Raw genomic sequence first — 27,864 nt, 5'->3', positions numbered from 1 at the left:
TTACAATGCATGCATTGCAAAAAAAAGTTCAAACACTACAGAAGTGGACAATAAATGTTTCTCTTTCCCCAAAGCCTTTCCCATCTTTCTCCCTAAAGATAATTCCTTTTAAAAGTTTGATGTGTATCTTTTGAGATATTTTCTGGGTACTTTTTTTTTGAGACAGGGTCTTGCTCTGTCACCCAGACTGGAGTGCAGTGGTGCGATTTTGGCTCATTGCAACCTCCACCTTCCGTACTCAAGTCATCCTCCCACCTCAGCCTCACAAGTAGCTGGGACTACAGGCACACACCACCATGCCCAGCTAATTTTTATATATGTTTGGTGGAGACGAATTTTGGCCATGTTGTCCAGGCTGGTCTTGAACTCCTGGGCTCAAGAAATCAGCCCACCTCAGCTTTCCAGAGTGCTGGGATGATAGGTGTGAGCCACTGTGCGTGGACTCTGTGTACATTATTGAAAACATTATTATGAGCTGAATGTTTGTGCCCTCCCACTCAAATTCATATGGTGAAATCTTAACCCACAACATGAGGGTGTTAGGAGGTGGGGTCTTTGGCGGGTAATTAGGTCATGAAAGTGGATCCCTCATGAATGGGATTCGTGTCCATATAAAGTAGACATGGGAAATGATCTTTCTCTCTACGATGTGAGAATCTGAGAGGATGGCTGTCTGTAAACCAGGAAGAGGTCCTTCACCAAGAACCCAACCATGCTGGCACCCTGACTTCCAGCCTCCAGAACTGTGAGAGAGAAATGGTTGTTTAATCTCCCAGTCTGTGGTATTCTGTTTTAGCAGTCTGAACTAAGACAAATTTTTCTTTTCTAGTAATAAACAGAAGTAAGACCAGCTGATTGATGGAATCCTGGAGTTTAGTCTTTCTCCTACCAGAATATTTGTCTTAGATTTTCATTCTGGCAGTGTCTGTATGATGTTAACGTGCTGCAATGTTAACTTGGTAGAGATGGTTTGGGAAATTTAAGGCATTGTTTGCTAGCTTAGTAGAAGCCATTACACAATGACTCAGACGTCCTTTACTGTGGGTTTGGCCCCTGCCTCCTTTTGTGCTCCAGGTATCTCACCCTAGGGTTTTTACCCTTTTTGGTTAAAAGAACTAAAGCTAAAGATTTCTTTAGTTTTCTCTTCCTTCCTTAGGTCACTGGAATGTTTCTGGAGCTCTTCCACCTTTGCCTCTTTACCTTCCATGTTCCTTGGATATCAGGGGCGCTCAGTAGAGGGCATCTCTAAAGAAACTGTCTCCCCAAGGTTGGCCTGCAGTTTGCCTGTGTTTTTCTCTGTCATCATTAGCCTGGAGTAGATGTTAGCAGTTGAAGTTTGAGAATTTCATGGTTAATTTTTCCAAATGTTGGCCACAGTTTTCCTGGAGAACTGTATTGTGACAAGGACATATAGAGTATTAGGTGACTATAGTGACCAAGCAAGATAGGGAATGGAATGTTAAAATTGTAGTAGTTTACATGTAGATTACCTCTATTTTGCTGCAACAGGCCAAAGGCCATTGATATGCCCCTCACTGTAGAGCACAAGTGGAGGAGAATGTTATCGTCGTTTTAACTGATGTGTAATTTAAGCCTTTTTTCCTGTGGTTAATAACAACAAAAACAATCTAGTAACTTCCTAAATCCACGGCACCAGCAGCATGTTATTTAGCCAGTGTGGCTCTCTGGTTAGCTTTTACCTTTTTCTCTAGCCAGGGACGTGTATTTGACAGTTCCATGGATTGACAGTCCCATAGCTGTTTTATATGCTGATTTTGGAGAAGTAAGCCTACAGACCAAATCTATTAGCCCCATTATATGTCTCTACTATGAACATACACACTTTCATACCTAGGACTGCAGAGGATTAGTGTGTGCTTCCAGCGTTTGCCCTGGGCCCCTATACACACTGTCCATGGAATTATACTCATTGTCTCCAAGCATTTGAAGGAAGGCCAGTGTTAGTATGGATGCTTGTAAATAATGTAGAGGCATTCAAGACTACCTTGAGAAATACAGGATGGAGAAGAGGCGAGGCTGGAGGATGCACTTGATACTAATGCGAAACCTAAAACCCCTCACACTGAATTAACAGGTGTTCCCGTGCAGCTTTGTTTGTGCATTCATTTAATCAGTCGTAATCTTCAGGCATCCCCACATGTGGATTTTCTTTTTAACTCCCTCACATTCAGGGAGGCATTTTAATTGACACATGCAACACAATTATTGTCCAAACTGAATTTTATGATGGGGGATGATGTTTCTATGTTTTAAAAAACTCAATGGATGACTTCAGAGTACTCATGGAGATGTAACCTATAACTGACTTGTGATTTTGAAAGAAATAATTTTCAACCATTTCAGTAAGGAATATATTTTATATGGCAATATAGTACACATAAATGTATGTATATCTGAGAATATATACGTATGTATGTATATGTATACATGTGTAAATGTATGTTTATGGGTGTATTTGTGTGTATCCACACACATTTAAATTTCACAAAGTAATGTTTACGTGTACCACATGAGATGCTCTGATACTTTCTATTCTATTCCATTTTTTAAAATGCTAGCATTGATCTATTAATTCAATTGTATTACATGGTGTTGGAATATCCTGTGGTAGTTAGGTACATTTCAAAGTACACCTAAGTGATCTCTTTATTTTTAAGCTTTATTAGAATGAGTGCTTATTGATTTTGTTTCATTCATTTATTAGTGAATGAATGAGTAAAATATTTGAGTACTTACTATGTGCCAGGCACTGTGATCAGTGGTAGAAATACAGTTAGGTGATTAAGTGAAAACAAGTCTGTGGTCAGCGGAAAAGATTTTCAGTTTTCACAGAGGAGAGTTGTTGTCAGTAGATGAAAGGGATTTCAGACCAAGCAAGCAGTGCCATGAATGGCCTGAACATGCCTGGCTGTGTCGAGATGCCACGAGAAAAGCTGCAGAAGGAGCTCAAGGTAGGACTATAGGAGTGGACAAGGAGTGCCATGGTGCCAAAGAGTTTAGCCTTTATCCTGTAGGCCAGTGGTTTCCAGAATCTAGCTCAGGAGAATTTTTATTTTCAAATAGAAAACGGTTTGTTAATCTCAATATGTAAGACTACCAACTTGGAGTTACGCTAGAAGCGGCAGAGGACCCTCCCCTAGATTTCCACCCCCGGGGGCTCGAGGCCCTTGTGACTGCCCCTGAGAACCACTGACATGGAATTTGTCTCAGAAGGATCCCTCTGGGGACACTGTGAAGGAAGGCACAGGGAGAAGGGAAATTGGAGGGAGGAACGCCATTTTAGGGGACTGTTGTGTTCTTCCAGGGAAGAAACAAGGCCCTGAAGCTGAGATTGTGGCTGAGGGCTTGAGAAAGCAGGGCCTTTTCAACTGTTGAATTAGACTTCCTAGGACATGCTCTCCAAGGGGATGGGAAAGGGAAGAGGAAGGAAGAGGAATTTGGTTTGGGTTCTATGAAGCCTCTGGATATTGGATGCTTGGGATAGATGAGGGTCGTGAGGTATTTTGGTCACAAATCTGCAGGGTTTCCCCCCTCTATCGTGTGGCCTCTAGTTTTTAGGATTATGTTTTTCTTAGCTCATATTTGTCTGTATTCTGTCCGGCCTTTGGAAACTGTATGGGCCCTGAGGCTCTCTCAGTCTGCTTGTCTGAATACACTTTGGAGGTCCTCCCACAGCTGGAGCACCTGAATGTTCCTGGGTTTAGATTCAGCTATCCAGGACTGTCCATCTCGGGGCTGATGCTGAGGAAGGAAGGATGGCTTCAGAGGCCTGGAGTCCCACATGAGGTCCCTGCTCTGTCGCCTACTAGCTATGCGATGGTAGGCAAGTGACTCCTTTAGGATGAGGATAATATCCACCTTATGGGATTGTTGCAGGAACTTAAAATAATGTGGAAGATTCCTAGCTCGGTGTCTGCACACAGTGGGCATGCATGTGAAGTGTTAATTATAACATTTCATTATGGAAATAAATCTTTTGAAGGGCGGGCTCCTATTTCCTCCCTGCAAAGGGGCCTTCCATATTGAGAAATATTGCATTCGTGCAAGGGAAGATGAGGAGAAGCCAAGGAGGCGGCAGGAACTTTCAAAGGGCACGTGTTCTGATGGCCTGACGACACTGGGGACCTGTGGCTTTGTTTGCTGTGAAGTTTAGAGGGCATTTGTGACTCTCAGTCCTTCTCCTGGGAAGCAGGAAAAGCACTGAAAAACACTTTTTTTTTTAATTTAAAAAATTAATATGGTCTTTGCATTTGTATCTTCTCTCACTGTACTTTCCTGTTTCAGATTTGCACTCAATGCACATTAAAATGATCCTGCATAATCCTAAATATTTATTGAGAGAATGATTTAATGGAAAAATACAATAAAAATATTTTAAACTTTTGAGAAATTGGTCCCCCCTCCCACCCCCCAAAAAATGACTGAGGATGGAGGGAGAGACAGATGGGAGTGGGAGATGCATGTTCTTTGGAGGGAGAGAGACATGGTCAGTGTAGAACAATCCAAGTCAGACAGGCTGGCTCTTACCGGAAGAGGGTGTCCTTCGTGGGGGTTATTTAGCTTTAGTGCTCTGTTGCTCTTTGTTGAGACAGCTGTAGTTTGGTATAAGGGGATAATAAAGAAGAAATATTACTAAATTTCCAGGAGGATTATTTATAATACTTAAAATGTGTGTATCACTTTCATCTTGGAGAACATTATAGAACATTACTATAATACTAATAGAAGTCTTTGGAAAGCATTATATCCCGTGTTACAGATTTCCGTCTGAGATTTTGTGAATCAGGTTGTTGTTTACCCCAGCTTGCTCTAGTGGTAATATAAATCAGAGGCTTCTGGGTTCCAGGCAGTAATTGAAAGCTTCTGATGCCTATCTTTGACCTGCCTTTTCCAACCTTCTTGGAAATTGCCTTCCTTCACATAAGTATTTGTAGGGCTCTGAATACTCTTTAATTAATGGGGGGAAGATCTTGTACCTCTCCCTACAATTACTCCATATTAGAAAATTATGAGTAAGACTTTGAGATACCTCAGGTATCTCATTTGTGACATCAGAGTGGTTATTGAACTTATTAAACCTTTCCCCGAAGAGCCAGACCTTGCCTAAACTTAACAAAAAGGTTTAGAGTTGAAAATCAGATACTTTTACAGGGTCATTTTTGTCTGTTTGTTTCTGACTGTCAAGCACAAGAGATACACATGACCAATTTAAAACAGGAGGCCTAAGTGACCTATTAAAAAATGTCAAACATTTATTTGTACTAAATACTACATCAAAAAGATATGGCAATATGAATAAGATACAGAGATATAAAATATATCCTAGATAGGATTTTTGGTAGGCTATACAAACAAACTTGAACAAAGTTTTAAAAAGGAGTAAACTTTTTTTTTTAATTTTTATTTTTTATTATACTTTAAGTTCTAGGGTACATATGTACAACATGCAGGTTTGTTACATAGGTATACATGTGCCATATTGGTTTGCTGCACCCACCAACTCATCATTTACATTAGATATTTCTCCTAATACTATCCATCCACCAGCCCCCGACTCCCCAGTAGGCCCCGGGGTGTGAGGTTCCCCGCCCTGTGTCCATGTGTTCTCATTGTTCAACTCCCACCTATGAGTGAGAACATGCGGTGTTTGGTTTTCTGTCCTTGTGATAGTTTGCTTAGAATGATGGTTTCCAGCTTCATCCATGTTCCTGCAAAGGACATGAACTCATCCTTTTTTATGGCTGCATAGTATTCCATGGTGTATATGTGCCGCATTTTCTTTATCCAGTCTATCATTAATGGGCATTTGGGTTGGTTCCAAGTCTTTGCTATTGTGAACAGTCACACAATAAACATACGTGTGCATGTGTCTTTATAGTAGAATGATTTATAATCCTTTGGGTATATACCCAGTATACCGTTGGTGGGAGTGTAAATTAGTTCAAGCATTGTGGAAGACAGTGTGGCAATTCCTCAAGGATCTAGAACTAGAAATACCATTTGACCCAGCAATCCCATTACTGGGTATATACAAAAAGGAGTAAACTTTTATTTAAGGAAGGATGAAGTTAAATAAGCAAAGGTACCCGGAGACCCCACTAAGTGATAGATACTAGCTGAATGCTTTATTTAACATGCCTACTATTCTATTGCTAACCTACCATTAGAAAAAGCTGGCAGATGGACATTAAAATCCAGCAAAACTATTTTTAGGTAACAAAGCTTTTTGATGGCATGTACAAAAATGGATTCAGATGGTGGTGAGTGGGGGGCATTGTCAGTACCGTTACGCAATCAGGAGCTCTGGGAGTCCACTGGGCTTCTCTAGCTCGACTTTAGAGAACTCCATCCAGCCTCTCTGTCTCAGTGTCCTTATCTGAAAAACAAGGGGGTGGGCTGGATGGATTCTGAGGGCCCTCAGACCTCTAAGATTATGTATATGCTCTTAGGGAGTTAGCATGCTAACGGGCTGTTGCTACCAAGGTAAGTTTTGGCATTTTTTTCCTGGTGGTTTCTGTGTACACAGTGAGACACAGAGTGTGTATTGGTACAGGGATGATAGCAACCTTTGTCCTTCTCCAGGAAATAATGCCCTGTGACTCTGACTCAAGACCTAGTCTCTTGTTAATTTTTGTTAATGTTTTATGCTTGATGAGTCAGAAATGCAGGCTCTTGGAGAGTGTTATTAACAAGAACTAGTGTAACTTTGATTATAATCACTACAAATTACAGACCTCTTTTCTGTGTAATGATTTTTGCCATTTGCCCTTCCGTGATCTCTAATAGGCCAACTACAAGGACAATTTTTTGATCAGTAAAAACCTTGGTCTGTTGCTTCATAAGCCCTTATTATGGCAAAATTATTCATAACAGCAAACTATGTATGTACCCACATTGACAGAATATCAGTGTTCTTTAGCTGGCTGGGCAAGTCTAAGTGTTTCAGGATAGTTGATGATGGGGGCATCACAAAACCTTCCAAGTAAGAAAAAGTTATCTGATATATGTTAAAGTGATCTGTATACATGTAGGCATTCTCCTGTATATGTGCATACACACACTCCTAAGTTGTGTAAATGTGTACCTGCCTGCTTGAATATGATGCATTGCTACTATTTCTAAACTACCAATTTATTTCCCCTGTGTTTCGAGGACTCAATCTCAACGATGCTGACTGAAAAATAGTTTTTGAACAATTTCATGAAGGTTGGGTTTGTCGAGATCATGAGGTCCGACTCTAGTGACAGCTCTGTGGGAAATGGATAAACTCTGATAAACTCTATCGCACTGCACACAAATGTGAGGCTGGGAGGCAGTAAGTAATTTATGAGGCCTTTTGTTGTAAAAATGAGAGTTGGCAGGATTCCGAGTAAATATCTTTTTTCCTAAAGGTGGAAGATAGGACTTGGAGAGATCAATGTGTTGGTTGACAGCATTTGAGAATGTTTGGTTTGAGCTTCAGCGTCATAGGTGGGGAACATGTGGCTTTAGATCTGCTGTTTCTTCCCCTGCCCAGTGGTGCATTCCTTGTCTTTACTGAAGTATGTTTTTAAATTCATTTTTAACTGTGGTAAAAAAAAAAAAAACACATAACGTAAGGTTTACCACGTTAACCATTTTTAAATGTAACTTCAGTAGAGTTAACTATGTTCATATTGTTGTGCAGTCAGATCTCTAGACCCTTTTCATTTTGAAAAACTGAAACTCTACACCCATTAAACAATAACTCACCACGTTCCCCTTCCCCCAGCTCCTGGCAACCACCATTCTACTTTCTCTTTCCATGAGTTTAACTACTCAACATACTGCATGTAAGTGGAATCATGTAATATTTGTTTTTTTCTAACTGGCTTATTTCATTTAACATGATGTCCTCAAGCTTCATCCATGTTATAGCATATGGCAGAATTTTCTTCTTTTTAAGTAATATTCAATTATATGTATATGCCACATTTTGTTTATCCATTCATCCATTGATGGACATTAGAGTTGCTTTCACCTCTTGCTATTGCGAATGATACTGCAATGAACATAGGAATGCAAGTGTCTCTTTGAGATCCTGCTTTCAATTCTTTTGGATATATATCCAGAAGGGGAATGGCTGGACCATATGGTAGTTATATTTTTAATTTTTTGCAGAACCTCCATACTATTTCCCACAGCAGTTGCACCGTTTACATTCCTACCAACAGCGTACAAGGGTTCCAATTTCTCCATATCCTTTACTAAAGCTTTTAGAATGTTATTCAAAATACGGTATAATGGAAAAAAGGCACCAACATGGTCTCAAATTGTGTTTTTCTTGGTAGATGGTAATTAAAAAGCGTAATGGTGATTAAGGTATTGGTGATAAAAATAGTAATGAAAAGAGGTGAGTGGAGAGGTAGTTATAGGTGAGCTTGGCAGGTATTAGAAAAGAGCTTAGTCTTTCTCTTCTTTCTCTTCATTCTTCACCTGTCATTAAAATTCTAGTTGTGGCCAGGCGCGGTGGCTCACACCTGTAATCCCAGCACTTTCGGAGGCCGAGGCGGGCAGATCACGAGGTCAGGAGATCGAGACCATCCTAGCTAACACGGTGAAACCCCATCTCTACTAAAAATACAATTAGCCAGGTGTGGTGGTGGGCGCCTATAGTTCCAGCTACTTGGGAGGCTGAGGCAGGAGAATGGAGTGAACCCAGGAGGCGGAGCTTGCAGTGAGCCAAGATCATGCCGCTGCACTCCAGCCAGGGCAACAGAGCGAGACTCCATCTCAAAATAAATAAAATAATTCTGGTTGTGATGAATAAACCCATTTGTCATGTATTTTTTTTTAAATGCCTCCCGAGTAGGCTATTCCTCAGGACACCATAAGAATAATAAAGGAAAGATCAATGTATAAAACTGAGAAAAAGGATTTTTAAGCAACAAAGTTTGCTGAGGCCAACTTTGTGTATGGTTCTACACTGAGCTGGAACAATGAGATGGAAGCTGTGCTTGTACCACATCCTGGGCTGTCATTCTCTCTGAGCTGGTGCAAGTTGGACATCAGAGAACATAAAAAAATATCACTCATCTAGCCCTCAGGACAGGCCTTTTGGCTCCATCTTTGTGTTGGATGCTGGAAGGCAGTGGGGAAAGGACATTAAGGTGAGTTTTCCCTGATTCCAAGCCTTGGGCCCACTTCATTGACTGGCATGAGAAATGCACGCTACTTCCTTTGTGCTTAGCTTCCTCTTCCTTAAGGTTTGCTCTAGAAATGGCAGCAGGAATTCAGAAGGCCTGCTTTCTAATCTCCAGCATGCCAGTAGCTTGCTTTGTAACTGTGGGCACACGGCTCTGTGCCTCATTTCTCATTTTTCTTACTATAAATGAGATGGGTTGGCTTAGATAGAGGAATTTTTAAAAGGAACTTCTGACACCTGTTAGGGACTTTCAGCTATCATCTTCTGACTGTGAAAGATTAAGGTATGGATGAGGGGGTGTTACCTAGGCTGGCATAGGCTCTGTGATTCACCATATGGTGCTACCTCCCTCACAGAGTCCTTCTTTTCATCAGTGTTCAGCTTTCAAAAATGGCTAAATGATTTTTAACTGTTCATTAAAGATACTGGGCTGGGGGTATAGGGTGAAGGTTCTGTAAGACTTGCATTTGGCCGGGCACAGTGGCTCACGCCTGTAATACCAGCACTTTGGGAGGCCAAGAAGGGTGGATCACTTGAGGTCAGAAGCCTGGCCAATGTGGTGAAACCCCATCTGTACTAAAAATACAAAATTAGCTGGTGTGGTGGTGCGCGCCTGTAATCCCAGCTACTCGAAAAGCTGAGGCAGGAGAATTGCTTGAACCCTGGAAGCAGAGGTTGCAGTGAGCCAAGATTGTGCCATTGCACTCCAGCCTGGGCAATAAGAGTGAAACTCTGTCTCAAAAAAAAAAAAAAAAGACTTGTATCTGTCCTAAAACAGTTTATATTTTCCAAGAGCATTATGTCCTCCATGCTGCAGCATATGACAGGATTTCCTTGCTTTTAAGTAAGATTTTTTGTATGTATATACCAGTTTTTAGAGATTTTCTATTTCAGATCCTTTGGTTTTAGGGAAAACATTGGAAAAGCCAAGCTAATGGCTCATGGTCACATAGCCAGTCAGTGTTAAAAGCTGAGAATGGAGTGTTCCCTTCACTTCTCTTGAGTCTGTGTCTGGTGCACTTTCCATTATTTTAATTAAGCAGATAAGACTGGTACACAAGAAGAGATAAGCAGTGCTCTCATAGAGTGTATGATATGTGCTGGACGAGGGAGGCTGACAGTGCTGGTGTAGAGTTTCTAAGAAGGAGCCATCATCCCAGCTGGGTAACCTGGGAAGCCTTCCTAGAGGAGGGAAGGCTTTGAGCTGAGCTTGAAGGATGAATGGACTTGGGACTAAAAGGTGAGGGGAGGGCCAAGAGCAGAGGCATGGAAAGCCCAAGACAGGTGGGGCACTGATCAGTTTGGGTGTAGCAGAGGGGACAGTTAGGAGGAAGAGATGGGGACAGACATTTATTGAGCATCTGTCTTGTGTCGGGCACAGTATCTGGTCTTTGTCCGTGCCATCTCAGTAGCCTGAGCATGGGAATGCCATCCTGGTCGTGGCACTTGTTTGAGGACATCACTTTCTCCCTACCCCTTGGGACTTATCTTCCTTACAGTAAAAGTCAGGTGTACTTTGATCCTGCCAGAAATTACCTGGTTTAAAATGGGGAGATAAAGAAAAGAGGGAAGGGTGTTTTATGGTGTCTGTAAAGAAGGTCTCAGAGGTAGCTATAGTATTTATTTTACAGTAAGTCTGGAGCCTGCCTCCTACTTACGAGGCAGCTGGCAGGCCTTGGCACTCCTGAGTGACTGGGCTGTCCATGAATTATTCAGGGCCTGTGCCCAGTGAGTGGCTGCCTAGCAAAGTCCTATGGCAGGGAGGCTGTGCTATCTCAGTGAGAGACTAGCAGAAGCTCAGGTGCTGAGGAGGAAGAAATGACTGCACCCTTAAAATATTTCACATTTTAACACACCAGGGCTGCACATGTTGTTCCATATCCCTGCAACTGGGTAATCGGTACCTATTTTTCAAAGAGCAAGAAACACACCCCACACCCCCAGTTACGCTACCTACACTCTCATGTTAGAATGGCACATGTCAGCAGGGATTTGGTTAGAAGCAACATTAAAATTGCACAGATAAGATGGAATAGGAACAGAGAGTGTTTGTGTGGAAGAAGTCCTGCTCTGATATTTTGTCAGCCAAGTAGAAAAATGTAGTTGTTGCTTAATTTAGAATGGTACTTACTGTAACTATCAATAGCTGTTACTGTCACTAACCTGTCATTTGTTACATATTACACCCTTGTGTTTATGTATGCATGTGTCCTAGTGTGTCTGATTTCCTCAGCTAGGTTGAAAGTCCCTGCAGAGAAGAAATCACTTCTCACCATGTCATGGGTCCCTCCAATAGTCTATGCCCATGGATGGGGCTGAGAACGTGTCAGATGAGTTGACTTGGGCTCTCTGTAGGGGGAGGAGTATGTCTTGACAATGAAATTTGCATGCCCCCCACTTTTCTCTTTTCTCTTCCCTCTCCAAGTCCCTGCCCTACCTGCCCTTTTCACCTTTTCTTTTCACAGCTCCTGGAAAAGGTAATATGGGTGTGAATATACTTGAGGGCAGGACCCGGAGACCTATTTTCACAAAGAATAGATTTTTATTTATTCCTTACCCATTTCTTTTTCATGAGCTTTGCTACCCAGGGAACAGTATCTTCTCACTGCCCCATATCACTCTTGTAAAACTCTGGCCTGGATGGCTCTGAACACCTGTGTGTGTCAGCTGTTTCCCTCGATGTTGGAGGTGAAAAGCAGAACCAAGAACTCTGGGCAAGAGCAGGCCTGGCCCCAACTGCATTCCTCAGATGTTCTTTTCCTTTAAACCACTCTACCTGCAACAGAGGAGCCCAGCCCTGGCTCTGGCTGCTGTTACATTCACAGGCATAGCACCACCTGTTTGCCAAAGCCAGGGCCTCTGGACCGGGGCATTCTTTTGTCTGTGCAGGGAAGCTTTGCATGTGTAGATAACAGACACGGTAAGAATGCAGGGATAAGGTTTGGCTGGGGTAGAAGATTCAGTAAACTACATCACTTCCCCAGGACCTTGGCTGCTTGTTTCCAGTGTAACTTGCTGTTTTTCCCCCTCAGCAGTGATCTCAGGTGTTTTGTATTCAGCTCTGATATGACCAGTTAGGCAAGAAACAGGGAAAGGGTATAAATGGAAACCAGCTTTGCCGTGGTATTTCAGATTCGGTTGTATACTTAGATGGTTTTATGGGTGTGGCGGGAATGGGGGGAAGGTGTAAAGAGAGGGAGAAAGAACCATCCATATCTTTCACAGAACAGAGATAGTAATTGCTATGGATAGAAAAATATCTTTTGTCCTCTCTTTAATTGTTTTTTCTAGTTATTTTGAGTCCTGAAGTATCAAATCTGATAGCCCCACCTCAAATAAACATTGGCTTTTCTAAAATATAGGACTTCTGTAACTTGTTTCATAGTAAGTATTGTGTTCTGGTTATCTCTGAGGTGTCACTGCTATAAAATGTGATACTGAGTATGCCTTTCCCAGTGCATAATGGGCTGAGTTAAAGAGAAGGGAAGGGAGGGTGTCAGTATATCCCAGAGGGAGGACTGGTCCTGCCAGTGAGAAATGCCCTTCGCCAAAAATCCAGAGGGGTGGTCACCCTTGTTCCCAGCCTAAGGTCTGTGATTCCACATGAAACGCAAGATCGTGCAGCTGATAGCTTCCTTGGTGAAGAGATAGCCAAAAGTGGGATAGAATTCATTTTTGAAATTTCTTCTGTGAGGAAATAAAGCCTAGCAATTATAGCCATGAGGACTGTACTATAATAGTATCTTTGTAGACATGTATCTCACTTAATTTATAAATTAATTGAGATAATTTATAAATTATCTCAACCTCTGTGAGGTTGGTCCCATTATTATGCCAACTTTTTAGGCACAGAGAACAGAACCAAGGTTAAAAAGTGGCAGAGCCAGCTTCTTAGGTCCCAGTTCTGCTTTTTTTTTTTTTTTTGAGATGGAGTCTCGCTGTCACCCAGGCTGGAGTGCAGTGGTGCGATCTCAGCTCACTGCACCCTCAACCTCCCAGATTCAAGCTATTCTCCTGCCTCAGCCTCCTGAGCAGCTGGGATTACAGGCGCCCGCCACCACACCTGGCTAATTTTTGTATTTTCAATAGAGACTGGATTTCACCATGTTGGTCAGGCTGGTCTCCACCTCCTGACCTTGTGATCCGCCTGCCTTGGCCTCCCAAAGTGCTGGGATTACAGGCGTGAGCCACCACGCCTGGCCCGAGGTCTGCTTTTAACCACCTTTTCTCCTGTAGCTTCACATGTCCAAGCCCTGATTCAAATGCTTACATGGGCGGTACTCTGTAAGTTGAGAAGTGGTCTCACCCATGGTTTTCTAAGAGTAGTGTGAGTTGTGAGGGGAGGGGAAGTGCTCCTGACTGCTTCCAGCTGCCCAGGCCATGGGTCTTGAGTGGGAGGTGCCATTGGGGAGAAAGGAGATGTTCTAAAGAGGTGGCAGGCAGGTAGCAATGGCATAGAAATACCAGTGTCAAATGTGCTATGCCAGTAGGGCTTTTGAAAATTGTTCTTTTGGTGGGAAAATTATTCTTTTTTGCTGGATTTCATTGTGGTATGCTTGGTTAGTTGGTTGAGTTTTCTGGTAAGTGGGGAAATTTCCATTGAAAAAGGGCTAGGTTTTTAACAGAGGCAGATTTTAGGGAGAAAAGAAGGTGGCAACTAGTAGTTAGGGAGTGGGAGGCTCTTTGGGCGTTAGTGGAAAGAAAAGAATGATCTCAGTTAAGGATTCAAGAGTGGGAGAGGTGGGCAAGAGGTTCCTAGGAAGGGAGTGGGTGGGCCAGAGAGGTAAGACAGAAAGAGAACTAGAGAGATGAGACAGAAACATAATATAGACCAGTGCCTAGTGCAGCATAAATGCAGTGGCATGGTTTGGAGCCGCTTCTCTATCTGGCCACGCTAATGGAAGAGGATTATTTTAGCATTATTTTGGTTTCCTATAAAGAAATGCTTAGGAGAAATTGGCTGTGGTCATCCAGTGCCAAGGGACTTGACACCGATGAAGAATGAAAGACAGATGTGGAGATGGCAGTAGAAAGCAGCAGAGAATTTGGCAAAACACATCCTGTATGAAACTTTGTTGTTTTCTGTCCCTCCCTGTTCCCATCACTTCTTTCCCAGCTCTCGGATTGGTTTTTCAAATCCCAAGGTTGAATGTGTACAAATCCCATCACATTCTGTCATTTTGGACATCCTCTCCCAGACATACTGAGTCTTAATAGTGTCTGGATGTTCAGGAAATGAACATCTAAAGTTTACCCACTCAAGCTTGCTGTAATGCAGGAAAAGCATTCATCTTTCTTTCCCCTCAAGACTGTGTAAAGCCTCTTAGAACAAACAGAGGCTTAGTCTTACCTTGCCACATGCTAAGTCATACAGAATCTTAGTGTACAGGTCCACCAAGTATGAGAAGAGGAACAAAACCAAACAAGACCTAATAAAACCCACTCAGAACCACAGAACCCTCCAAGCAGCAAGCTCTAGGTGAACTAGCAGAGCATGTGCCTAATCCTGACTCAAAACTAAATGTTGTAGAGGTTCATGTAGAGACCTGCTTGGGTTTTAGGTTAATCTTGATACCACTTATCGAGTTCTGTGATTTTTCAGAAAACCTTAGAAACCTATAGTAAGCTGGATATACTCTGAGCATATGGGAGAAACAGCAGAGGTGGGGAGATGGGGAGCACACTGACTTGGTGGATCTGGGGTCCCTGTGTTGGTTGTGCCACTCACCAGCTGGGGCCCTGGGCAAGGCACTGTATTTCTGTGAGCCTCAGTTACCTTGGTTGCAAAATGGTGACCACACCTGCCTCACAGGGTTAGTCACTTGAGAAAATATATGTGGAAGCATTCTGTAAGCTACCAAGTGTGATGGTTCTGGTTATTACAGCCATTCAGTTTATGTGGAGATTGATGATAACTGGGACTGCAGTTAGAAGTGGGACCTAAGCAGGGTGAACCCAAATCACTAATACATTTAATACTAAACATTCCAGAAGGAATTTTTTATGACCATAGATTCTAAGCTGTTTGGTTTATAGACAAAGATTGAGAGGCCCAGAGAACATCAGAAACATGCTCAAGATTACATAGCTCCTTGGTACTCAGAAATTAGGGTAAGCCTGAGTCCCTGACTCTGGGCTTGAGTCTTTCCACCAGACCACAGCACTTTTGATTTGTTCCATCCATACCTTTGAGCCATCTTCCCACTGGCCTTTTCCTACCTATGCCAACTTAGGGCTGAAACCTGCGCACAGAGGACATACTCAGTTGGGCCCTGCCTTGGAACATCGTCCCCTGAGTCTGATAACCCTCATTCACTAGTCTCATCTTCATAGCTTCTTCCTCATTCTCCTCCTCCTCCTTCTCCTTCTCCTTTCTCCTTATTTTCTAACTCCCTGTAACCTAGCTTTTGCTTTTATTAACCCAATTGACCTGCTAATTGGCACACCGAATGCCTTTTCTCTAAGTTTTATTTTTTAGTTTGTTTGTTTTGCAACACTTAAGACCATCTACCCTCTTTCCTCTTTGAGTCTCTCTCCTTAGATTTTCATTCTGCAACTCCCTGGCATCTCCACTGGTTTTTCTTCTTCCTTCCAAACCCAGGCCTTCCCCAGGGCTCCATGCTTAGCCCCTTGCCTCTTACCTCCTTTCCTAGATTTAACCCCACAACTATCTCAAATCCCACCTCTGCACTCAGGACTGTATCTTCAGTTTTGAGCTCTAGTTCCACATCCCTGACTGCTCCAGACATGTCACCCTGAGTATTGCAGGTAACTCAGATTCCACCTGTCTAGAAGGAAATGTGCACTTGTCCCCTGCACCCCTCTAGCCGGATCTAAAACCCTGAGAGAGTCTTCTTTGTCCCTTTCCTTTGATCCTCCCACATACAGTTAGTTACCAAAGTCCTTTGGATTAATTTTTACGTCAGCCCATTCTTTTTCATTTGATTGCTCCTTTGACCTGGACTATTGCACTAACCACCCAGTTGACCTTGCTGCCTTCATTTCCTCTCCTTTCTGCCCATTCTTACATATAGCACGTCCAGATTAATCATCTCTAGAGTCCAGCCCACACCCTCTACTCCCCTGGCTCAAAAGCCTCCAGTGGCTCCAGACCAGGCTTAGTTCTAACTTGCTTTTCGGGGCTTTCCTCCCAGCTTGACGGTTCCTTATCCTCCAGCCAAACTGCAGCACTTGCTGGTGCTGTTTCCTGGGCATCCATGCTTTTACTGTGCCGCTTGAGAGCAGGCTTCTCCCGTGTTCCAGCCTGTTGATGTCTACCTGTGTTTCAAGGTTTGATCAAAATGCCAGTCCCTCCTAGAGTTCTTCCCACCTACCTTCCTCCAAAAGGCAGATGTGTCCTCCTTGTCCTCTGAATTCTTACAGCTGTCCTCCCCTGGCCCTTACTGTATTCTTTTGGTACTTTACTGTTTGCACATTTGTCCCATTTCCTTTGGCTAGCAACATTCCTGGTCACTTTTGAATCTTCTAAAACACCTGGCAGTGTGCCTTGCACACATTAAATACTGTAAATACAGACCAGTAAACACTGAAGAAATAAAGAATGAATACCTCTGGCCTTCCTTTACCTCCTCCCCACTGCTGAACTGGAGGAGGTCAGATGGGCTATCAGGGATCTGTCTTATTCTTCCCTGGTCCCATCACACCAAATGGATTCCCATTTCTTACTTCTTATCCTTGTGGGGTTATTAAACCCTTCCCCAGTGTCCAAACCTTTCCAATACTTACATGTGTTCACTCTGCCTGGTTCTTTCAGTGTTGGCTTCGCAGGATTGAGTGTGGCTACGTTCATCCCAGCTCTACTGCCATCATATTATGTGCAACCTGGTTAATTAAAAAGTATTTCATGTACTACCCCATACTAGAGGGAGCTGAAAGGGAGATACTGAGTGGTGGTGACTCCCTTTCTTCCTTAAGTGGCCCAATGATTAAAACGTTATAAGTTGGCAAAGCACTTTGTAATCTCATTTTCAGTGCCATAGCTGGACACTTAGAGACTTACCGTTTCACCAGTATACTTAGTTGTGAAGAAGGGCTTGTTAAAAAGATCTTCATTGAGACGGTTCCCAATTCAACTTCTCTTTTGTAGTCTTGATGTGGTATGTGTGTGTGTGGGGGCAGGAGGTGATGAAAGGAGGGGTGCATTTTGAAGAATATACTCTTAATTTTGAAAGTATGATAATTTTTAGAACATTTCCACATCATCTCCTCAGTGACCCTGTGGAGGTGGGCATTAATTATTACTCAGTCTGACAGCTGAGGTTTAGAAAGAATCCAGGGTTTCTTCTAAGGTCATAGGGTAATTAGGAGGCTTGGCCAGGACTAGCAACTCAGGTCTTAGGAATCCTAGTCAAGTGCTTTTTACAAGACCAAGTGTTTTGTAATGCCCTGCCTAGGCTCCCATCAGCATTGTGAATTGGCAGCACTTAGGGGCTTTAAAAAATGTTCTACATCTTAGATGATAAGAAATGTTGTCTTCTCCTTCAGGTTGGGCCTGGCTTTCAAAAGCCAAAAGTTGACATGTGGAAGTATTAAAAACCTAGTTATGTGGCTGGAAGGAGTTGGGGGTTGTTCAGCGTTGAGCAGTTAGCGAGGCTCTGGGTTTAATTCTAAGCCTGGACAGGATGCAGTTACTTCAATTACAAGTGCCCTGGGGACTGAGGTGAACCTGGGGTGGGGGACCACGTCTTTACTACAGATTGGAATCCCTGAGGAATGAAATTACCTTCTTCAGTGAGTATTGCTGTAGGGCTCCAAACTGGAAATGCCAAAAGTGTAATTTGTTGTCTGCCTGTTTAGGTAGTGAGGAAAAAGGGGGGACAGGAGGGTGGAGAGAGGGGGGAGATCTAGAGTCAATTTCCCAAGAATAAATTTTGATCATTCTCTTTTCTGTGTGGAAGATTTCATTTTTGGTTGAGATTGGTGGGAGAAGAAGCTGGGAAGGAGAGATTTAAAATTTTGGAGAACCACAAGTTTAGAGGCCTTGTTTTACAAATCAGAGTAGGAATTTAAGGGTAGTTTCGGTTCCCTCATCTCCCCACCGGATCATAAACAACTCCAGGTCAGGGATCTCGGCGGTGTTTACCTGTGTACCTTTTTCCCACAATGCCTTGCAAATCGGTGCTCCCATAAATCTTCCTTGCGTCGAATTCCTATCATAGGCCAGTGTTACTCCAGGAAACCACCGCCTTCATATCGCCTGATGGCAGCGTAAGTCAGCCGAGATTCTTCACTGAGCCCGAACTTACACCTCCCCTGGCTGTGGCGCTGCACAGCGCCCTGAGAGTGACTTTGTCTGACTTCTTCCCGGTGGCTCGCCGGGCCGCCGCCGCCGCGTGGTTGGCGCCAGCGCACTGGGGCAGTCGCGCGTGCCCAGGTGCGGGCCGCGTTACCTCCGCAGACGCTGGAGAGTGAATGAGCCGCGCGGGCCCGGGACCCTTGGGGCTCTTCACTCTCCCGGCCGTCCCGTGGGCGCGCTCGCCTTTTCAAGTGATAGTAATCGGAGACTTTTCCGTTACATGAGGCTCAACAAAAGATTGTAATTCCAGCAGCTCTGTTTGGGAAGGCACCACCGCGGCTCGGGCCGGCGGCGAGTCCAGGGCGCGGCCCGGGGTCGGCGGCTGCCGGGCGGCTGGGGCGACCGCGGACCGTGCGGGACCGGTAGGGGGCCGCGGGCCGGCCGGGCTCCCCCGCGCCCCTCCTCGTGGTACAGCCTGCGTTTCTTCTACAATGCTGTTATGCTAATCAGGTGACATCACCGCCCAGCACACGGCGAGTGGCTCCTGATAAAATTACAAACCGGAGGCCGCCGCGGGCAGCCGGGAGGAGGTGTGCGCTCTGCGCCCGCGAGCTCCCGGGCTCGGCAACCGTGGCATGCTTAGGATTGGCCATATTTAAAAGTTCTGAAGTAGAACCTGCGCCTTCTCGCTGCTTCTCCCTCCTTCTCAGTAATTTATTTCGAGCTTCCACGCAAGGGCCACGGAAGGAGGGAAAGCAAGAAATTAGATGCCTGTGTGGTAACTCCTCGCGGAGCTAAGGTGGACTCTCCTGCAGCCAACTTCCCATCAGATCACCCTGCTGGACTTGCAGACCGGAATGGGGCTCGCCTAAGGAGCCGAGCGCTGCGGAGGCTGCTGCGTGTTGGATGGGCGTGGGAGGGGGCTGGAGCGGGATTTCCAGGGCGCAGTCCGCCGGGGCTTTACGCCGGGCATAATGGAATTGCAGAGGACGTCTAGTATCTCCGGGCCGCTGTCGCCGGCGTACACGGGGCAGGTGCCTTACAACTATAACCAGCTGGAAGGCAGATTCAAGCAGCTGCAAGGTAAGCCCCCTCCCAAAGGCCGGGCCTGTCCTGGGGCCGTGCCAACGGGGGTTCTTGGAGGCTTTATTTGTGTAATATGGTACGAGACCCTAATGAAGACGGGCGGCTTCACAGCTCGACCCCAGACCCTGTGGTTGGCTGCGGGCACCCCATTCACGACTTAGGGAAGGCAGTTGCTCATACTCCACTCCAGAAGAGCTACCATTTGGAGTCCCTCTCTCTCCAGCACCCTTTTGGCTTTCTAGGTTGTCAGATAACTGCTGCACACACATTTTCTTTACTTTTAGCTAACTTTACATCCTAGTAGATCAGTGCTTATAGACTTACTAGTATGCAGGTATTTGATTCCGGGTCGCCTCTGGCTCCCAGCCCCCAGCCTCTTACCTCTGGGAAGCTTTAAAGGTGTAAAGTGCCGTACTCAGACCCAGTCCTGCAGAACAATAGCAAAGGGGAGGAGGGAGTGGTCTTTTTGTTCCTAAGCCTTAGGTAAATTACGGTTTTTTATTTAGAAGCTTAATTTTAATTTTTCTGATGTGTTGGGAAGAGCCTTCCCATCTATTTAGTGGGCTATATAATTTCTAATGAAAGCCAGTTATTGTCATTTCAACGCTATGGGTTGGATTAGTTGGATCAATTACAGGTTTCTTGGAGTCTGTTTAAGGCTCAAACAATTGAATGAGTCCAATATTTTACTGAACATATTTTTAGGGAGAGCAGGAGCCTGTGTGTGCACCAGTGTGCTGTTTTCCCTGCGGCCCCTGCAGCCCTCAGCTGTCCCTGCCCAGCCAGCAGGCCCTGGCCAGCAGTGTCTCAGGGCTTATACGTGAAAAAAGGTTCCTAACTGAAAACAGAACTCCTTCCGTTTGGAAGCCCCTGGAGTCAGTAGTAGGCTAGGAATGGCTCTAGCACTGTAAAAAAAGTAGTATTTGAGGACTGTGTGTTTCTTATTTTAACCTCAGTGCTGCAAATGTGGTTCCTGTGAGGAGGAGGAAGGAAGGAAGCCGCTCAGCCCTAGAATGTTTTCATTGGGAAGAGGGGGGAGGATGTCTTTCATTCATTGGTTTATTTGTCTTGTGAAATAGTTGACAGTAATGACACTTTTCTGGAAAACGAGGCAGAACAGGACGTGATTTTAAACACTTGCTGGGCTGTGCCGCATTCCTCTGGCAGTTAGCTCAGAGGAAGCTCCCTTCGCTCTGGGGAACGGCTCTGTGTCTCTTCGGTTCATTTCTTTTGAGCTGTTCGGCAGTCAAATTTGCTTTTTTGAAAACTTAAGCTGGGGGCGCTTGCAAGTAGTAAATAGAGGAATTGGGGTGGGGGGGCGTTCATTATCTAGGTCTGTTAGGGGCCTCACGGTTTTCGGGTCGGAGAATCCACTGCGTGCTCCTCCTCTTCCCCTGGCCCGGACTCCCAGCTTCATTGTGTCATCCCGCCTAGGGGAAAGCACCCACCGGGATCGTCAGCCCACTCCCCCGCCAGCCCAGCCTGGAAGTCTCAGAAAAAAAGCAAAACTAGGAGAAAATAGAAGGTGTGAGGGAGGAGTGCACCCCTAGGCCCACCCATAACAAAAGGCTGTTATTCTGAAAGGGCTGAGGAAGGTTGTAAAACTGCTCGCAGAGAAGGGTGGAGCCTACACACAGGAAATGTCTTAACTGTCCTCTCTGGACAACGTAAAGTTTAAATTTAAAAAAAATCATGTGCCCCTGATATTTTACCTCATACGCTGTTTCTCAAGGAAATCCCTTCGAAAGGGGTAAGCTTCGTGTTTTGTGTGGTAGCTTTAAAAATAATTTTTTTTAGTGTGACCCTTGTCTCCTAATTTAGCTCCAGTGACTTTCTTATTTTTAAATATTGTGGTTTAGGAGTTGCACAAGTTTAGTGTTGGTATTTCTGTAACAGAAAACCACCCATGTTGAGGAATTGAGAAAGGGTGAATTAACTTTCAGGTATGGTGGACCTCAGGAGAATTACACATATTTGTCAGCATCCTTCAGAACACATGAACCGATTGCATTTTAAACAATCCTAGGAGAATTTTGATTAAACACACACACACACAAAACCTTTCTGTAATTCCCATCCCTGGTTTTGTATTTTGTTTGGTATTTGTAGTTCTGATTATCACATATTTTTGATAACATATAATTTCTATCTGCTGATTTAATTTTGTACATTCCTGCAAGGGTGCCTTTTTTTACTCTTCTGGGTATAATCTTTCCTAGCACAGAATCTCTGAATGTTGGCACAATGCTCCTCTGAAGCTGTATTGGGTTTTTTGTTTTTGTTTTAAGAGACACGGTCTCACTCTGTTGCCCAGGCTATAGTGCAGTGGCACAATCACGACTCACAGCAGCCTTGAAGTCCTGGCTCAAGCCATCCTCCCACCTCAGCCTCCCAAGTAGCTGGGACTATACCATGTCTGGCTAATTTTTAAATTTTTTGTAGAGACAGAGTCTCATGTTGCTCAGGCTGGTGTTGAACTCCTGGCCTCAAATGATCCTCCCACCTTCACTTCCCCAAGTGTTGGGATCACAGATGTGAGCTACCTTGCCAGTCATGTATTGGGTTTTTAATGCCTCTGAAATGAATTTATTTATGTATTGTCTGTGCCTGATAGTGCTATGATTTTTCTGGAGTTGTTTCTGCATTTTGGCTGGTTTCAAGTTACTTTCCACATTGGGTCCTAAAAATTTCAGGAGGTGTGCCATAGAATGAGATTTGGAGTTCTGGCTAAGGAGAATATAATTTTAAAATGAGTCTGGTCTATTTAGATAAAATGGTTTGTAGCGATTTATAGCTTATAAATTTATAGAGATATTATAAATTTATAGTTTAAATATCGTTATATATTTATATATAAATGTAAATCGAGTTATATATTTATATATAAATATAAATAGTTATATATAGTTTAAAATAAAAAGGATAGTCATAAATGTATAGTTTATAGAGATTTATGGTTTGTAGAGATTTATGGTTCAGTAAATAAGTGTGATTAAAAAAAAAACCTCATTGAGATACAAGAGCGATGGCTTTATCACACGAAGGCTCCTGGCATAAGAAGACAAGCACTTCAACCTCTGATGGCTTTAGCATTCACCACCAACACTCAACACACACACACACACACCCACACCCCTTCCTCTTTTTCTTTTTCAGATTTTCACCTGCAAAATTACCACTTTCCTCAGAATCAGTTCATGTATCATATAAAGTTGTATTTGATGTTTTTTCTCTATTAAATAAAAGAGGAATGTTGAAATACAGCAAAACCCAATCTCCCATATTTAGAGAATTGTGTAGTAACAGAGGTGCAGGTTCATGATAACCATCTCTCCACTTCACATCAGCCAGCTTAACTCCTCATGAGAGAAGACTCATCATGCCACTTTCCCCCTCAGAAAAACAGTTGCTTGTGCCATTGTGTAAATGAAGTTCCAGACTGTAGCTTGGCCTTCAAAGATTCTCCTTAAAATGGCCCCACTCCACTTACTTCTTATTCTAACATATTCCATTCAAACCTGGTAGGCAGGCCTACAGCTTTTTATAAAACCCATCCCTGGGTTTCACGCTTATCTTCTACGTTTTGCGTCAAATGCCTACTCTTCCATTTAATCTATAGAAATGCTTACTTTTCTTTTTTCTTTTTTCTTTTTTTTTGAGGCAAGGTCTGCCTCTGTTGCTCAGGCTGGAGTGCAGTGGTGTCATCTTGGCTTACTGCAACCTCTGCCTCCCAGGCTCAAGTGATCTTCCCACCTCAGTCTCCCCAGTAGCTGGGACTACAGGCACTTGCCACCAAACCCTGCTTTGTGTGTGTGTGTGTGTGTGTATGTGTGTGTTTTGTAGAGACAGGGTTTCACCATGTTGCCCAAACTGGTCTTGAACTCATGAGCTCAAGTGTTGGTCTGCCTCGGCCTCCCAAAATGCTGGGATCACAGGTGTGAGCCACTGCGCCCGGCCTAGAAATGCTTACCATTTTTAAAGATTATGCCTGCATTCCAGTTATTCCATAAAGTTTCTTCTTTCTTGTCAGAGTTACTGGGAAAAAAGATTTTGTTGAGTGCTTACCATGTACCAGTCAGAACTTTCTATATGGAATTTTGTCTGGTCTTTATAACATACCTGTGAAGTTTTACAGGTGAGAAGATAGAAGCAAATAACTTGTCCAAGTTCACAGGCATTGTTGAGTTTAGGCTGCAAGCTGTTCTGTAACTTTCTCCTTTCAGACTTCTAGATGTTCATATTTATATATATATTTTCTTTTAAATGAAAGAGTGACAATGTGAAATGCCCACCCTAACCTGGTTCCGTCTCCTGCCTACCTGTCCCCTAGAGGATTGATTCTATTGGCTCTGGCTGTGAGGTTGTAATGAAGACAGGATCTAGTTAAAAAGCATCAAAATGAACTTTTTCTGTCTGCTTTGCAGCCAGATGCTGACACTCCACATCTGATCCTTCTGGAGAAGGTGCATTCTCTAGCTATTCTGGCTCAGTGCGTTTGCACCAGGAGAGGTATAAAGTGCTCTGTCTTCCTTGGGACATAGAGATTAAAGAATTTCAGGTCATGAAATGCATTACTGCCAAGTTTATTACGTATTGAGAATTGTCTCGTTGAATTTCTTAATTTTTTAAATTTCTTAACTCTTAGAAAAAGTGAAGTGCTGATTTTATACCTTTGAATCATGAAGAAAATTTATTCTTTTTTTTTTTTTTTGAGACGGGGTCTCGCCCTGTTGCTCAGGCTGGAGTACAGTGGCGTGATCTCCGCTCACTGCAACCTCTGTCTCACGGGTTCAAGCGATTCTCCTGCCTCAGCCTCCTGAGTAGCTGGGATTACAGGCATGCACCACCACACCCCGGCTAATTTTTTTGTATTTTTAGTAGAGACGGGGTTTCAGCATGTTGGTCAGGCTGGTCTCGAACTCCTGACCGCCTGATCTGCCCACCTCAGCCTCCCAAAGTGCTGGGATTACAGGCGTGAGCCACCGTGCCCGGCCATTTTGTTCTAAAGTTTTTAGTAACTCTAGTTTGTTATGCTACCTAAATGTTTGTCTTACTTTCTTAAACCGAGAGAAAGAAGATTGCTGGGCTTACAACCATTTGTCATGAAGAAAATTTGCTCTTAAGTTCTTAAATTTAAAGTAATATCTTTCAAGTATTTCCCATTGTGTCACTGAAAAGAATTAATGACATATGGTTATTTGTGGGGAAGGGGAATAAGAGGAGACAGGATTTATATAAGAACATTTTGGGGTCTGATGAAAGCATAAAAGATTGGCTTTTTGGTCTGGATACCTGCCAATACTGCAGTTTTTATAAACTCAGACAACTTGGTTGAATGTCTTCCCCCAAAAGAAATAAAAATTCCTTTTACCAGTTTACTAGACTTTCAGCTCAAAATTTAAGTTTCCTACAGATTTGTGAATTAGAATCCCTTTTGGATGGTCTAGTAATAATAATTGTTAATGACCATAGCACTTAACTTTGATATAGATCATCTTGTTTAATTAATTAAATGAGATTATTCACAGTACACAGTATGGGATCTAATACTTAGTAAATTATAAATAAACGTGTTTCCTTAGTAATAATAATCCTGTGAGGGTAGATATCCTTTTTTTTTTTTTAAGACAGAGTCTCACTCTGTTGCCCAGGCTGGAGTGCAGCAGCATGATCTCGACTCACTGCAACCTCTGCCTCCCGGGTTCAAGCGATTCTCCTGCCTCAGTCTCCTGAGTAGCTGGGATTACAGCCACCTGCCACCATGCCCAGCTAATTTTTGCGTTTTTAGTAGAGATGGGGTTTCGCCATATTGGCCAGGCTGGTGTCGAACTCCTGACCTTGTGATCCGCCTGCCTCGGCCTCCCCAAGTGCTGACCACGCCTGGCAAGGGTAGCTATTCTCGTACTTTTTGTAGATAAAGAAATAGATCATTGGATTATTATCCATCTGTATGAGGCTAGCTTTCCAGAATTCAGGTTTTCTGACTCCAAATTTGATGCTCTTCCCGTAGTACCACAAAGTGTGGGTTAGATGTGGATCATGGCACCCAGATAACTTGAATACATACTGCTGGCATGGAAGATTAATGTGTTAAGGGAGCTGCCCAGATTTCTGGACATGGGCTGCTCTCAGTTTTTGTTGCGTTAGGAATATTGACAGTCAAGGGAATATCAACTCTTTCTTAAATCTAATATTTTACTAGGAAGAACATTAAAAGGATTCTTGGAGGCTAGTTATATACAAGAGGAGGGTGATAGATAACTCCTTTTGAGGAAAAGATAGCACTTTTCTTAGGAGAGTCAGCCTAAAATCTCCCTGGCTGCTGAGAAAGCTTTCTGGATGATGGTTCCATGTCATCACCTCTCCTCACTCCTCATTGTTGGAAAAAGGGGTCTGCACAGCCTCACTGCTGCTTTGTCTGCTTTAGTCTCTTTTCATGGCTTCCTAAAGTGTCCCCATGCAGTTGTCCCAGTCTCCCCACAGCAGGGCCCTGAGAAGAGTGCTTCATGCAGACATGTCTGGGATTCATCTTTGCTGGGATTTGACTCCAGTCCCAGCTCCAGCTCCTGCCACACCTCTACCCCACAGAAGTTGTGATTCCTTAAACCTGCCCTGCATTTTCGCACCCTTGACACCCTGCCCTCTTGGTTTCTTCTGCTGGGAATCATTTCATGTGTCAGGATCAGTCTTTTGAGGTTCAGTTCAGATGCCACTTATTCTAGGCACTCCAGGAGGTTGGGGAGGTCAACATCCCTGCTTGGACTCCCTTCCTTTTAAGATTTGAAGTTTCAGCGCTTCATCATTCATCTGTGATTTTCCATTACTGCCTTTTGTTACAGTTCCAGCCTTTGTCTTTTTGTTTTCCCTATATTTCGTGAAGTCTGGGAGCCTAAAGACCAAAGTCTGAATAGTCTGTCTTATACATAGAAGCCACTAAATATTTGCTAAAGAGCAAAATAAGTGAAGTCAGTGTTACAGACTCCCTTATTGCTGTGGTTCCCAAATTTGAGGTTCTCAAAATGAGGTCCCCAGGTCAGCATCAGCATCATCTGGGAATTTGCTAGAAATGTAAAATCTCAGATCTCCACTTCTCACGTACTGAATAAGAAATTCTAGGGTGGGGCCTACCAATAAGTGTTTCCAGCTACTCTGCCAGGTGGTTCTGGTGCACACTAAAATTTGAGAAATAGTCCCTTGTTGGATCATTTGTACAATCTTTGCAAAATTTTGTGGTGGGGATGGAGAAGCAGACTCCTTAAGTTGCTCCCAAACAGGAGCAGGTATTATACCTGATTTCTTATAGAAGAATGAAGAGTTGGGGGAAGATATGTTTTTTAGAACAAAATTGTGTAACAGTGGGAAAAACATTAGCTAGTCAGGAATGGACTCTGTCCTGCTTAAATTAGAGAAGCCGTTGAACATCTGTCGCAGTCACCTCTTCTGCCTCCGATGACCCTCAGGTGGGGTCAGTTACCTGCCTCAGTTCTCCCACAGAGATGGCTCAAGAGCCACTCTAGAAAGAGATATAAGTTTAGAAAAAATAGAGATAAACCTAATAGTGTGTGTAGGCTCTAAGGATAGTTCAGTAAGGCATCAAGTTTAGTTTCACTTATATTCTTAATAAATAATCTATTGAATTTAACCTTAAAAAACAAAAATCCCAGCAACTTGGCATCTGTAAGGGGGACAGATCAATATCTAGGCCGCTTTCCTTATTTGAATAACTGCCAGGTCTGCTTCACAAGATTGTGTTGACCAGCAAATGATATGATCTATATGAAGTTTCCCTGGAAACATCCATATACCATTAAAATGTGAAGGATGGCTCTTGTTTCCATGACTGTATTCCTTTTAAAGAAAACTTCTACATATAAATGAACACTGACAATTCCAATATTCTTGATTACTAGTAAATATAGTACAGCAATTCAAATAAGGACTTCAGGGTTTGTTTTTTCTTTTAACCTTCTGGAAAATAATGTGGACAGTGACAGAGCATTAAGTTTTTAGTTAATGATAGCTCCACCTCTTGTGCACATAATCAAAACAGACCAGGTGGGGTTTAGCCACTTGTAGATCCTAGTGCCTTTTCTCTCTTGACAACTTTCTATCAACTCTGAAGCCCAGCTATGAAAAACAAATGAAAGGGGGAAATAAAGGATAAGGGCATTGTACGCATTTTTCTTTTTTCCTTTTTTTTTTTTTTTTTGTTTGTTGAGATGGAGTCTCACTGTGTCGCCCAGACTGGAGTGCAGTGGCATGATCTCGGCTCACCACAACCTCCGCCTCCAGGTTCAAGCAATTCTCTTGCCTCAGCCTACCGAGTAGCTGGGATTAC

The 27,864-nt window shown here is 43.4% G+C and overlaps 1 protein-coding gene and 1 long non-coding RNA gene across 11 annotated transcripts in view; one reads left to right on the top strand and one right to left on the bottom strand.

The window, feature by feature from the left end:
- Positions 1-27,864, top strand: part of SPTBN1 (spectrin beta, non-erythrocytic 1) — a 212,620-nt gene that overhangs the window by 81,471 nt on the left and 103,285 nt on the right. For 2 of the 10 annotated variants that reach the window (XM_054476600.2, XM_054476601.2), the window contains exon 1: positions 19,276-19,523. The exons of the other annotated variants lie outside the window; for them this stretch is intronic. In XM_054476600.2, the coding sequence (XP_054332575.1) occupies positions 19,415-19,523 (109 nt within the window). In that variant the 5' untranslated portion in view covers positions 19,276-19,414. Of the gene's footprint in view, positions 1-19,275; positions 19,524-27,864 lie in introns of those variants that run through there. 10 annotated transcript variants of the gene reach the window in all.
- Positions 5,249-18,417, bottom strand: LOC129030844 (uncharacterized). Its single transcript, XR_008500780.2, has 3 exons — positions 18,288-18,417; positions 16,931-17,026; positions 5,249-7,586 (listed from the first exon to the last, which is right to left on the bottom strand). It is a non-coding gene; the product is annotated as an uncharacterized LOC129030844 (long non-coding RNA).

Source organism: Pongo pygmaeus, chromosome 12, assembly GCF_028885625.2.
Source record: "Pongo pygmaeus isolate AG05252 chromosome 12, NHGRI_mPonPyg2-v2.0_pri, whole genome shotgun sequence".
Lineage (NCBI taxonomy): Eukaryota > Metazoa > Chordata > Mammalia > Primates > Hominidae > Pongo > Pongo pygmaeus.
This window is presented reverse-complemented; position numbering and strand designations above follow the sequence as displayed.